The following is a 15,045-nucleotide window of genomic DNA, read 5'->3' on the forward strand; positions in this document are numbered from 1 at the left end:
TCAGTTTTAAAAAAGAAAATCCAGACAAAGCAAAGGACGAATATGACATTGATGTGGATAAATGGGTGAGTATGGTGTGGTGGTGGCATGTGCTGGTTGATGTGTAACTCTGGACCATCCTAATTGAACGGATGACCTGTATATTGTGTACATGACTGGTTGAACAACCAAATGCAATATTCACGTCCAATATCTCCTGCACCCATCCTTCACACAATGATAGGGGTTTAACCCTTTCGTTACCAACCCGGCTGAAACCAGCTCTGGCTCCGTGGTAAAATGTTTTGTTTTCATAAGTTTTGAATAAAAATCTTCTACCAAACCTTAGTCACAATTTATGTTCCTAACACTATCTTAATTATAACTAAGTTATTTTACTAAATTCTTTGTTATATTTAAAATTAAAAGAAACACGGAGCATCTCAAAATAAATACAGTAACGAAAGGGTTAATGTATGTGTGTCTTGTGTTAGTCCACCTCTAATGGCTCATTTACTGTTCTGTTGATGTATGACCATCAACAGTTGAGGCAAACAAGCTGGACACAAACAAAAGATAACACCTCCCATTTCTATATTTCTGAGGTTGATGTTGTAACGGGTGCTGGTATCGAAGTGCAATGGTGCACTTTTGAGTCATGTCACTTTGTGTAGTAATAGTAAATATGAGTTGTATGTGTGTGATGTAGTGGCTATCATGCTATAAAAATTGGTGTCATTGTACTTATGATTCATTTACAGTTTGAGAGTCAAGGTGAGAGGGAGCTGAAACAGATCTTTGAAGGTCAAAATAGCATATATGGAACACTCCGAGAGTTAAACAAGAGGCTGGACGAGTTATCTGGACGCCAGGAGTTGATTCTCTCAAAAGTCACATCCATCCAGGCACCTGTGGCAGGACAGCCACCAATACAGCATGCACAGGTAACTAACTCCCACTCTTCTTACATTGCTTATGGTTATCAACTGCTATTTCCAGCAAACATTGGTGCCTTGTTGTACCACTATTTTCTATTTATTATTTTACCTTCATGGTGCTTTATTTAATTGGAAAATAATACTATTGTATTGCAATAATATTTATAATTTATATATATATATGTATGCATAGGAGTGGCTGTGTGGTAAGTAGCTTGCTCACCAACCACATGGTTCCGGGTTCAGTCCCACTGTGTGGCACCTTGGGCAAGTGTCTTCTACTATAACCTTGGGCCGACCAAAGCCTTGTGAGTGGATTTGGTAGATGGAAATGTATATATATGTGTGTGTCTGTGTTTGTCACCCCCAACATTGTTTGACAACCGATGCTGGTGTGTTTATGTCCCCGTAACTTAGCGGTTCAGCAAAAGAGACTGATAGAATAAGTACTAGGCTTCCAAAGAATAAGTCCTGGGGTTGATTTGCTCGACTAAAGGTGGTGCTCCAGCATGGCTGCAGTCAAATGACTGAAACAAGTAAAAGAGTAAAGGGAGTAAGAGTAAGGCATTTTGTCTGGTGCACTACTGACTCTGCCAATCCAACATCCTAGTATTAAAAATAATAATAATAAGGAAGAAGTACCCTCACTCATAAAAATATATCTGTACCGGAATTTTGACAAGTTTAGTAAATGTAAGGGCCTGGAAATCAAAATACAAAAGTTGTGGCATCTTAAAGCAAAAACTGTTCTTGTTATTGTAGGTTCTCTAGGTATGATAAAAACGGGATGTCAGAAAGCTCTAGACAACATCTCAGGAGAACCATATCTCAGAGAAATCCAAGGAAGCACAGACACCCACATACTCACACCCGTGCATACACCCATACAACAGGCTTCTGTCAGTTTCCATCTGCTGAATCCACCACACACAAGGCTTTGGTTGGCCCAGGACTATCGTAGAAGATTTAACCAAGGTGCCATGCATTGGGACTGAACCCAAAACTATGTTGGTTGGGAAGCAAATTTTTTAACCAAACATACACACACACACACACATGTGTATACATTTCTGTGTGTGATTATCTTTATGTTGTCTCTAAATTCTATGCCTTGTAGCATTGCATTTTGTTAGGACAACTTGAATAAAACCTATTTCTTTACTACCCACAAGGGGCTAAACACAGAGGGGACAAACAAGGATAGGCAAACGGATTGTCGATTATATCGATCCCAGTGCGTAACTGGTACTTAGTTTATCGACCCCGAAACAATGAAAGGCAAAAATGACCTCGGCGGAATTTGAACTCAGAACGTAACGGCAGACGAAATACTGCAAAGCATTTCGCCCAGCCTGCTAACGTTTCTGCCAGTTCGCTGCCTTTATTTTAGGACAATTAGAATAAAACTTGTAGTGGTTGGCACATAGGAAGAATATTAAAAGACTATAGAATGCCCCCGCAGATAAAACTTGGCCCTAGTCATATCACAACGGAAACACAGGCAAGAATGAATAAACAATATATTTCTTGTGATAGGAAACAAAGATTAACGTATTGTTGTTTCTTAATGTTTTACCATTATTTCAGGGCACAGGCATTCCAATGGACACAATTAGGAGACATGAAGTTGATATGGTGATTAACAATCAAAATGACTTCCGAGCACAGATGAAAGACATAAGGTAACGAGAGTTCAGTTATATAATTACCTTTTTTTTTTTCCTTTATGAAATAATTAGGAACCGAATGAAGCAGTCCATGCTCGTGGCGTTTGCAGGTTTGCCAGCAACGGCATGAGATTGATTCTGTTAACATGGCTCTTGGACTGGTGTAAATCAATGATTGTAGGAAAGATGTGCCTCTCCGAATCCAATCTTCATCATCATCATCATCATTTAACGTCCGTTTTCTGTGCTAGCACGGGTTGGACGGTTCGACCGGGGTCTGGGAAGCCAGGAGGCTGCACCAGGCTCCAGTCTGATATGGCAGTGTTTCTACAGCTGGATGCCCTTCCTAACGTCAACCACTCCGTGAGTGTAGTGGGTGCTTTTTATGTGCCAGGGGAGGCTGGCATCGACCATGATCAGTTGGTGCTTTTCGCATGCCACCGGCACAGAAGCCTGTCAAGGCAGCGCAGGCATCGGCCACGTTCGGATAGTGCTTTTTATGTGACACCGGCACAGAGATCACAACTACATTTAATATTAATTTTGATGTTGATGTACTTGACTCAATAGGTCTCCTCAAGCACAGCAGGTCATGTGCCACCAGCACAGAAGCCAGTCAAGGTGGCGCTGGTTCCTTTTTTAAAGTCATCCAAATGAAAGGGCTTCCATCAAAAGCTTGGCTATGTTAAAGATGTGCTGCCTTGCATTCTCTATCAGAGGTCTCGGTGTTCACGAGCCATTATATTTGGAGTGATTACAAGTGGTCTGGTTTGTGCTGCTCATTCTTAAAGGAGTTTTCTGATAATGAAGGACAATGCAGACACAGCATTGTTGATGAAAGGAGGCGGAGGTAGATGACTTGTGTGCCAGTGGTGGAATGAAAGCAGGCAGCTCTAAGGAGCAGAAGCTGTTTTAGAGCTGATAGAAAGAGGGGACAGCATGTGTGGACCTGAGGCTGGGACATGTCTGTCAGTGACTTTATGCTAATCAAGTGATTAGCTTTTATCTGGATGTAGTGTCAGCTACGTTAAACATGTGCATTCTCTTTGAGAAATCTCGGTGATTATTAGTGAGCCCAGTGATAATTTGTGAAGGCGGCGAGCTGGCAGAAACGTTAGCACGCTGGGCGAAATATGTAGCCGTTATGTTGTGGGTTCAAATTCCACCGAGGTCGACTTTGCCTTTCATCCCTTCGAGGTTGATTGAATAAGTAATAGTTATGCACTGGGGTCAATGTAATCGACTTAATCCGTTTGTCTGTCCTTGTTTGTCCATTCTGTGTTTAGCCCCTTGTGGGTAGTAAAGAAATAGATAATTAGTGAGCCCTAACATTTGGAGTGATTAGACGGGCACTGTTGTAGGCTTCTCGTGTTTAAGGAGAATTCTGGGGATGATTGTGTTATTTGATGTTGAAGGGGGCCAGTTAGGTGTGCCTGCATTGGAAGATGTTTTTGAGGTCTCTGTCCACATTCAGTGTAGATTTGGCAGGAATTATTTTGGTTGCATGCTGTGTGGCTATGGAAGATTAGGAAGAAATAAATGTAAGAGAATGAGCATCAATGCAGCTGATGACAAGTAGGTCTTTGAGGTATAGGAAGAAGAGTGTGGGATACAGAATGGAACCCAGAGGCACACCACAGTCGACATCATCATCATCATCATCTACTTTCCATGCCGGAATGGATTGGATGGTTTGACTGAAAGCTGGTAAGCCAGGGAGCTGCACCAGGTTCCATTTTGATTTGGCATGGTTTCTACAGCTGGATGTCCTTCCTAATGCCAACTACTCCAAGAGTGTAGTGGGTGCTTTTTAAGTGCCACCAGCATGAGTGCCATTGATGTGACACTGCCATCGGTCATAACTACCATCTCACTTGGCTTGACAGGTCTTCACAAGCACAGTATATCGTTAAAGGTCTCAGTCACCTGTCACTGTCTCTGTGAGGCCCGACACTCGAATGGTGCTTTTTACAGCCACCAGCACAAGTGCCAGTCAGACGGCACTGGCTTTGGTTACAACTACAATTTCACTTGGCTTGACAGGTCTTCTCAGGTACAGCATATCGCCCAATATTCAAAGGGTTCTTTTTACATGCTATTTACACAAGACTGGCATTGGTTACAACTCTGATCTCACTTTGTTTGAGAGGTTTTCTAAAGAGAAGATTATCCCAACTCCATCCAGGTGGTTGGAATTTGAATTCTGCATTTATTATTGTTTATGAAAAAAAAAAAAAATGTTTAACTTTCGAAGCTGAGTTAGAAATATTCTGGCCCATGAGCTGAAAATATTGGAAGAGCTCTAAGTCTGTAACCAACAATTGTTCAGCTGAGAAATGTGGAAAAAAAGATTCAACCCCTTCAATACCAGCTCACTTGAGATTGCACTTGTTCTCTGATACAAACTTCCTTTTTTTTTTTTGAAGTCATCCAAATGAAAGGACTTCTATCAAAATTTCATGTTCCAAACACCAGCTTCATAAAAATGATGAATATTTTCACTAAAGTCATTGTTACCAAAATTATTTGAAATAAAGTCTGCGTATTTTAACAGAAACATGAAAACAAGCTGATTTAGTTTTGCAATTGTTTTGTCTGATCAAAAGGTGGAAGATGCACCTATGATTTGTTACATTAGTGAACTACATTATACAATAATAATAATAAGAAGAAGAAGAAAAATTCCTGTACTGCCCACAAGGGGCTACACACAGAGGGGACAAACAAGGACAGACAAAGGGATTAAGTCAATTACATTGACCCCAGTTCGTAACTGCTACTTAATTTATTGACCCCGAAAGGATGAAAGGCAAAGTACCTCAGCGGAATTTGAACTCAGAACGTAGCGGCAGATGAAATACTGCTAAGCATTTCACCCGGCGTGCTAACGTTTCTGCCAGCTCGCCGCCTTCCCAACATTCAACACAAATTCTACAATCACAAATGTGCATGAACACATTACACACACACATACACACACAAACACGCTGCTATAAAGATGGTCACTGAGAGCGAACCACATGAATGAGAACTCTGTAAATAAATGGCTATTGAATTGTACCCCACTTGTGAACCTCTTTGTGTTCCATATCCTTGAAACTAAAAATAATTACAATGGGAGAAGCAGATACTCCACAGGTATCACAAACCTTCCATTCCATTATAATGTTATAGAATAAATACTAAGAGAGGAACCTATTCGGACATTTAGGAAGTAAGGCAGTTGGGGTTGAAAATGGTCCAAAAATTTTTAATAGCAATGTGAAATTAGTAAAAAGTATGAAACAAATTTATTCCAGAGGAAAATTAGGGAAATATTTATGGTTATGGGGAGGTAATAACTAGGGTAAGTGGCAAATTTGGGGCCACTGGTCTGCCATCCAGTTCTCAGTGATAGTGAGCTGACTAACCCAACAAACAGCTAACTTTCCAGCTAATTGGTTAAACAATCTATACATCAGTCAGCCTGATGGTCAATCAAAGAAGTAAAAGCAGATATCACTAATTAAATTAATGAATACAATTTATAGTTAAAATTTAAAATTAAAATACTTGCAAATTGTTTTTAGAGATGTGAGCTCTTACTACAAATTGTTAATGCATTCATATACAAGAAAGAAACCCATTGCTTATATATATATATATATATATATATATATATAAAAGCAATGTGTGTTTGTGGCTGGTTAACAGGTTGGATGTGGTGCCAAAGAAGCAGCTAGAACTCTTGAAATATACCTATACACCAATTGTCTGTATTTTTCTTTCTTCAATCACACTGTTTACATTGGTGTATTCGTATATGAAGTGCCTTAACTTGCAGTGCTGGCTCTAAATTCTATAGAATATCTGTAGAGCTAATGTTAAAAAAAACAATGGTTATCATAACCTCCCCCTACACACACACACACACACACACGATCACAAACATATAAATGATGATGATGATGATGATGATGATGCTGGTGTGGGTCATTGAGTCTGTGTTGGCTGCTGCGTGTGAATATATCTTCGTCTCTTTCTAATTCTCTTCTACAGGCAACTGATTGGTTTAATCAAGGAGAAAGCTGACCATTTTAGTGGTGTTGGTGCAACGAACGATGGCAAGGCACCTGGTGGTGGATCTGGAGCTAACATGCAGTTGCAGATGGCGCTACATGAAGTGAAAGACACCATCAAACAAGTGCGCACTGACACAGCAAACATCTTAAACACATCTCAGGTAGGGAATCCATTCAACTGACCCTTACAGGAGTTGCTCTTTGTGGGTTGAGAATGTTTAAGGGTTGGGTCTGTTATGTGATTTGTCAATTTAGGGTTTTACCAGAGGGTACATAAATAACTGTCTAAAATATCAGTCAATAAACCACACCTTTATGTATAGGTTGTTGTTGCTTAACTTCAATCAAGCAAACCTATGACCAGGTTATTCCAATTCTGGCCACCCTGTCTTTGCCAGAGATTACATTGCCCAATATGTTGTTTGTTATGAAGAAATTAGGATAATTGACAAATATACTCAAAATAACAACCAAGTCTCCCTCCTTGGTTTCTCCTACCATCTTAAAAAAGGGAACACATTGGATTGTATAGTTGTTAATAAATTGCATCCTAAAACAAAAAAATACATGATGCTCATGGCTTATTTCAGGATAAGGAATATGTTTAAAGTAAAAAAAAGAAAAAGAATTAAATTTTTATCACCTGCAGCATTTCTTCTTGATGTCCATCATCACTCACTATCCATATTTACTTATTCATACCTACTTCTGATTTATCCATCTCTTACTTCACCCCTCACTCTTGCAACTGTTAATCTCATCCCTCTTCTTGTTACTCCTCCCTCCATCGCTCTCCTGTCTATTGTACTCTTCTGCTGCTGATGTCAGTAATGAACTGGGAATCTGCTACTACAAACCATTGCTGTACTATTCGTCATCATTTCCTCTCCTCTGAGCTTCTTCTAATTGACACCCATCCATCATTCTTTACATTTCCCCACTAAACTCTATCGTTGATCACCCCCACCCCCACTCCTGTTCGCCATTCCCTACATTCACCTCCTATACGCATATGATCATCTCCATCTCTCACTCGTATCACGTTTGCCAAGCTTGCTGATTCTCCTGTCTCTTTGCTGTCTTCATTGTCTGGAACGTGTTACTTTGAGGGTACATTCTGGAACTTCATCACCACTACAGTTACCTGTCTTCGTGGTGTCTCTCTACTCATCCCCGCCATCCACCCGTGTAAAATTCAAAGTAGCCATGAGTCCCCACCCCCAACAAATCTGTCCTTTCTCATATGATACATTAACCTCTCAACACCTCACATACCAACAACCACTCTATTTCCCAGTCTCCCTCTTAGACAGGTTTCATTGCAACTGCAATTGCACAGGTGCCTCAGAAAGAAAAGCACCCAGTACACTGTAAAATGGTTGGCACTAGGAAGGGCATTTGGCCAAAGAAACCATGCTAAAACAGAGACACTCAAGCAAGTTGTATCCAACTGGTTCCTATCAAAGACCATGCTAACATGGAAAGTGGATGTGAAAACGACAAGGATGACATTTATGTATGAATGATTTCAATATCAATTTTGTAACATCTTTATTTTACATTTGTTTTCCACACTGACCTGGGTTGAATGGGTTGTTGGCACAGTGCAAGCATTTCTTCTTCGGAGTTCTTATCCTCTGAGACAGCTTCAGTAATATCTCCCATCTCATTCACATATTCTACCTTTCATATAGTTTCTATGGTTTGATGCCCTCCTTAACATCAAGCCCTTAACAGTGTGAACTAAATGCATTTTATCATTGAACCAGTGTTAGGGAGGTTGACATGCCCTTGGCAAGAATAAAAGCTCTCCTTTACTCTGCATTGACTCTGCTTGTTTGCCAACCATTTTACAGTGTGTTCTGTGGGAATATTATCATATTGACACCAAAATTGTCTCCCTGCTCGGTTGTCTCATTAACTCCCAAAACCTTATAATTGCTTTGATACAATAATATTGTTCCCTAAATATAAAGAATCCTTATAGCTCATCCAATGAATGGTCTGGGCATATAACAGGTGTCACTCTACTATGGTCTATTCACCTGTCTAACAGATGTCTCTATACTGTGTAGTCTATACACATGCCTAGAAGATTCCCCTAATATTACTTTAAATATTCCATCTGTCTCATTGACCCCATTTTTCTCTATTTGTGAATTTATTTTTGCAGGGATCAAACACATCATGCCCTAACATCAACTGCATATCTCCGAAAGTGTTTTTCATTGGTTTATCTGTACAGATTGCTGCTCTTTTCATCTATGCCATGTACAAGTGAGTATTTCACTATTTATCAATCTCATTTAAAACCCTCAGGTAACTTTCTGAGCTTTAAGTTATTGTTTGTTTGTACTCGTGTTGGCCTTTTGAAGAACCAATTCATTGAGTGGCTGAGCAGTGAGGAAACGATGACAACGGTTCAATCCTGACAGCATTTTACTTTAGTCCTTGTCTTCTCTTGACAGTGCACATGTCCCTCGTTCTTCTAACATATGGCTGTCTTCTTCACTGCAGTGAATAGTTTAGTGCAGTTCTTTTCAAACTTTTTGCTGGAGCGGAACCCCAAGGAAACATTCCACTGGCTCGAGGAACCCCTGTGCAATAATTTAATAGTTTTATGCACACATATCTGCACAGGAGAATTAAAAATTACTGCCGATTTTAGCAGTTTTGTAACTTCTTGCGGAACCCTGGTTGAAAACCACTGGTTTAGTGTCTCACCTCGTCCTGTGTCTCTAGATTTATGTTGTCAAGGAACATAACTCTGCTTTCCCCGACTACAGTTTACTAAAAACATTGTGTTATTATCCCAGCCGTCTTCTTTCTGTCGGCAGGACACTTAATTCTTTTTGCCTTGAGTCTGCCTTAATAAGACAGGTGCACGAGTTAGTACATGTCCAGTGTCCATAGCCATCAAGTACAAAAACCTACCAGTAAGACAGATTGGAAATTAAATTCCATGAAGGTGGTGTGAATATGTGTCCATATGTGTTTGCTTTGTGATCATAATGGCCTCCAGTTCAATCCCACTGACTGGAATCATGGACAAGTATCTTCTACCTTGGCCTCAAGTTGATCCAAATTTTTGTGTGTGAAATTGGGTCGATAGAAACTACATGGAAGCCTATGAGTTAGATTGTCACTGTAATTCAACCTCATCGCTGGGCCTTGCTGATTCCCCTTGAAAATTATGTTTATGGAGGACTCACCTAAAATCCAGCGAGTGGAGAGTTCAGCACAAAATAAACGACTGAACAAGCTCCATCGTCTGTGTGTATGCATGCATGATGATGATGAATGTGGTGGTGGTGGTGGAGGAGGTGGTGATATTTGCATGTTCTTATCTATATATCATCTGCTGTTTTTTTCTAATTCCAGGCAAAGCAAGGAAGCACAAGCCAAGAAATTCTATTGAAAACATTGTTTTTTGTTGGTTATTGTTTTTTTTTTTAACTCTCTCTCTTCTTCCATCTCAGTTGAATACTGTGTCTCTGGATGTTTGTGACTGAGACTATTTGTGTGTGTGTGTGTGTGTGTGTGTGAGAGAGAGAGAGAGAGAGAGAGAAACTGCAGAAGCATTTCATTTGGAAGTTGAAAGAGATATATGAGACAAAGCTGTAGGTTTTCATGTCTCACAGCATGTGTGTGTGTTGTGTGCCTGGCTATAAGTCTATGTGTGTGTGTGTTATTTTGTTTTTTTTTATGGCAAATTGTATAAAAGAAATAAATAAAATGATAATAAAAGTATAAAATGTATTTTTAAAAACTAAATGACGATGTAAGGTTTGGGGTTGTGTTGATGAGAGGATGGTTGTATTGTGTGCATCTATGTAATGGTGATGGATATCATTTCATAATTGGGTCTAACCACTGAGGAATAAATCTGTTTATACTAGACTAGATTTAAACACCAACCCATTCAAATGTCACTTTCCTAAGAATTCCTTAACCATCACTTCTCATTTATGTGGGTGGTCAGTCCCTGGCAATTGAGAAAGAGAATCCCAGTCTGTGATCTTGCTATACACCCCACCCCAATCTGTTGTGTCTCCCCTTCTATACACACTAACCTCTGCTCTCTCTATACACCCCTTGCTCTTTGCTGAATCTCTAAACAAACAATTTAAGTTCATTTTCATACAGTAAAAGACAGCAAAGCAACTTCCATGGTCAAGCGGTCACTCGTTCTTTGTGCAGTGTTCAGAGTGGATGGACGTGAAACAGGATTCATTACACTGGACTTGGTCAGTGACAAGAAGAGGAAATTGCTCCAGTCTATGGCAGAATGGTAAAATGCATGAGAAAATAGTAAAAATGAAATTTCATCATTGTTTATCATTTACCATTTCACTTGACACACGTCAGCCAACAAGGGTGCCTCAACATGGTTGCTTAGCCTGCTAGAAATAGCAGCGAAATATCCCACAAGTCACACTCAAGAAAATTTGGTCTTCAATATATATATATATAAACTAGATGGTCACAGTTGGAATGTCTTTAAGTTGGTTTGCTGAACGAGGAAGGACTTGTTGCTAAACAATAACGAACACTGTTCAACAGGTGAGGCATAGATGTTCTGCAATACCTGTCCTGTCACGCTGCAGCTGAGCAGCCACTTTGCCAAAACCACAAACTATGCAATGTTGAAGCAGCCACCACCACCACCACCATTGTATCTAGACATACTACAGTACAACGTTGCCGTAACAATAACAGCAACCCCTGTTCTGACACTCCATTGACCAGCATCTAGAAGCTGGGGCTGAACAATAATCGCTGCAGCCACAAAAGCACATTGTCATTGCTGCTGATACACCACACTCCAATACCACTCCTGATACTATATACTGCTGTCACTGCACTCCAATACCACTGCTGATAGCATAGGGCCTTCGGTATTGCTGCTGATACACGACCGAACCCTACTGCTGACATCACACTGCAGAACCACTTCAATACTGTTACAGGCGTCAAACTTCAATAGCACTAATGACATACAACTTTTGAGAGAGGAGCAGGAGGGGACCGTGAAATAATGGAATCGAGCAAGTCTAATGTGGCTGAAAGAGAAGGGTCTGGATGTAGGTATGTACACACACACACACACATGTACTGTACATTATTTACACTTGTTTGCAGAACCATCAAGTACCTGGTTAATTACTGTGTAAACACACTGTGTTTATGAGGGTGTATAGACTCATTCACATGGACATACACATACCTAGTACATGGAAGTAAATATACACACACAAATGCACATTTGTATGTGTGTATGTGTATAGATATTATTTGTTTTCTCTGCATTGCTAAGCACAGGTATAGGTGAAGGAATGTTAAGAACATGAAATTACATTCACCTGAAAAACATCTCTCCTCTCACTAAAATATATTCTCTTTTCTTTTCACATTTATACCTTTCAAATATGTTTTAGAAAGGGTTTTTCTGAAATTTGAATTGCCTAAATTTTAAGCCTGTTTTATTTATTATTGTTTTGAATATGATGGAGAATTGGTAAAAGAGTTCTTGAGAAACTGCCATGCACAATTGTATTTAGTTGCACAGCTTCACCTCCAGTGTTTAACTCCTACATTGGTTGGAATTGAACTCCAATGTTTTCTCACTCACGAAAAATGTGGCCTTGCATCTAGGTTAGTAACGAATTTTATTAGTCTTGAAAGCCAGGGAATTCAGAATTGGGAGAATGGCAGAAGGGAATGATTTATGTTATTTAGCTTTTAACCTTTACATTGTGAGTTCAGATCCTACCAGCATCAAGATTTGCCTTTCACACTTTTCGCGTCAACAGAATAAAATAATGAAGTGATAGGTATACATAATACATGAAATGTTCCCCTTCGTGCCTACCATGTTAGAAAAATAATCGTTGCTAGGTTTGTCACCTTTTATTATTTGTTTTCTCTGCATTGCTAAGCACAGATTTGTGGTTTGGTTTTACAGTTTCCGATACATGTGCTTTAGGCATACACAAGTCCTGGGATTGGGGTTTATGTATTTGTCTGCTTGTTTTTTAATCATTCCTAAAACACCTGTCATAGGATTGTTTGTTTCCACTCTCCACATTTCTCTGTTTTCAGGTCTTTATCATCATCATCATCATCGTTTAACGTCCGCTTTCCATGCTAGCATGGGTTGGACGATTTTGACTGAGGGCTGGCGAACCAGATGGCTGCACCGGGCTCCAATCTTGATCTGGCAGAGTTTCTATGGCTGGATGCTCTTCCTAATGCCAACCACTCCGAGAGTGTAGTGGGTGCTTTTTACGTGCCACAATAATAATAGTAATAATAATAATGATGATGATGATGGACTCTCTCATCGAAGACGATGTATGAATGTTCAACTTTTAACTTTGGTTAATTTCTTTGAGAGATATTTTATCCTATCTTGGAAATGATACTTCAGTTACCTCGTTTCCTAGTTGTCCTTGACAACAATATCTGGCTTATTATCATTGATCTCCCTTTGCTGTGTTACATGACATACCCCAGAGTATGATCCTCTTTATCATCCTCGCAGACCTTCCCTATTGCATCCCTTTTCTGTTATTATTTCAAAATAACTTCTAATGTACATAAGCTTCAACTCTGCAATGCCTGCAGCTGTGTTCCTTCTTGACTGAGACTGAGCAGCAATCACTAAACATATCAAAGAAGCACGTTCTGGTCCTTAGTAACCCAACAAAAATCCTCAAATGATGAAGATTTTAAGCCTTCAGAGAGGATCTGTCTTGGTTTCTCTCCATTTATATCATTTGTCAAAAGAATATTTTGAAGATTGGGATTTCCTATATGGGATCAGGAAATACTTCAGCCCTGGTCATTGACTGACACTTGGCAAAACTAAAAAGTTACCCATTCAAGGGTTACTGCCCACATATCGAGGGTGGTTCTGTGACCACACTTCAAAAATGGACATTTACCCAGGCTTACAACTATTTTCCTCTTTCTGTCCATGTTCTTCTCAACTAGCATTTCTTCATATATCCTCTTAACTTATTTGATGCACTTTTCTCTCTTTACCCTTACTGTTTCTCATGCCAAACTTGTTTGCTAAATAATTCTTATATAGTCATTTCCTGCAGCCCTTCAAATCTTTTCTGGCCTTTCTTCTTTCCTAAAAGCATCAACATATTGAAAGATTTGAATGTAAAAATTCACCCATTCTAAGGACAGTTCTGAAAAGCAATCGTATTACTAACATTTTACAATCTACTTACAATTATTAACTGTACTTTGATAGTTTTTATTAAAGTTTTTCAAAAGTCATATGTGGCCTGCTAGATCGATCTGCTAATAAGTGTGTCGGCTGTGTGCAAGAAATATGACATACCATGAAGCACATAGCAGAGTAGTTTGTTGTCTTAGATTAGTAAATACACAAACTGTTCGTCTGGTGGTGTAGGCTTGCAAAATGCATTTGTTGTTAGCTCTACATACGAGGATCAGTTCCAAATAAATAATTTAGCCAAGAGAGGTGTGTGGTCTGTCTTCACTGAAACTGATGATGGCCAACTAAATTGAAATCACATAGATTCAGCTATGAAACCCATATGTTCTGCTTGGGGATTATAAACCCAAGATTGTTTGGGATTAAATTTCCATATTTGTGAAACAAAAAAATAGGGAATAGCAAACTGGTTTTGCGTGATAGACAATGGTGTGAAAAAGGGTCAGGAATTGCTAGCATATAAAGCAGTGATATACATTTAAAAATAAATGAGAAAAGGAGTGAATGTTTTTGAATGAGAATGTAAAGAAGATTATAACAACTCTGAAAAACCAAAAAGAATAAAAGAGCCTTGTGATGTGATTTCTTTATATACCAATTCTATTGCAAGAATTGTTTCAGTGGAAAAAAGACAAAATCAGGGCTATGTAGAAAGTTTGGAGGAAGAAATAATCTGTTTGGGCCACCATAGTTTAATGATAATTCTGTGTGCATCTTGGTTCACCAAATTCGAAAGAGACACCATGCGAACACTAAGCACTATAATTTAGGAAGCTTTAGTTACTGTTGTGGAGGAATTTATTATGAATTGGCCACAAATATAATCCAGGTATGTTAGCAACTTCTCTTTTACCTTTCTACTTGTTTCAGTCAACAGACTGTGGCCATGCTGGGGCACTGCCTTGAAGAATTTTTGTCAAATGAATCAACCCCAGTATTTTTTTTTTCCTTTTTAAACCTGGTGCATATTCTATCAGTCCCTTTTACCAAACTGCTAAGTTACAAAGTGAAATCACACCAACACCAATTGTCAAACAAAGACATGCATATATATGATGGGCTTCTTTCAGTTTCCGTCTACCAAATCCACTCACAAGGCTTTGGTTGGCCTAGGGCTCTAGTAGAAGACACTTGCCCAAGTGCCA

The 15,045-nt window shown here is 39.3% G+C and overlaps 1 protein-coding gene across 1 annotated transcript in view; it reads left to right on the top strand.

The window, feature by feature from the left end:
- LOC115218808 (protein ERGIC-53) overlaps positions 1-14,385 on the top strand; it is a 69,162-nt gene extending 54,777 nt beyond the window's left edge. Inside the window, exons 10-15 of the mRNA XM_029788746.2 lie at positions 5-65; positions 741-923; positions 2,505-2,599; positions 6,623-6,806; positions 8,819-8,922; positions 10,027-14,385. Of these exons, the coding sequence (XP_029644606.1) occupies positions 5-65; positions 741-923; positions 2,505-2,599; positions 6,623-6,806; positions 8,819-8,922; positions 10,027-10,063 (664 nt within the window). The 3' untranslated portion in view covers positions 10,064-14,385. The remainder of the gene's footprint in view (positions 1-4; positions 66-740; positions 924-2,504; positions 2,600-6,622; positions 6,807-8,818; positions 8,923-10,026) is intronic.
- The last annotated feature ends 660 nt before the right edge of the window (positions 14,386-15,045 follow it).

Source organism: Octopus sinensis, linkage group LG14, assembly GCF_006345805.1.
Source record: "Octopus sinensis linkage group LG14, ASM634580v1, whole genome shotgun sequence".
NCBI lineage: Eukaryota > Metazoa > Mollusca > Cephalopoda > Octopoda > Octopodidae > Octopus > Octopus sinensis.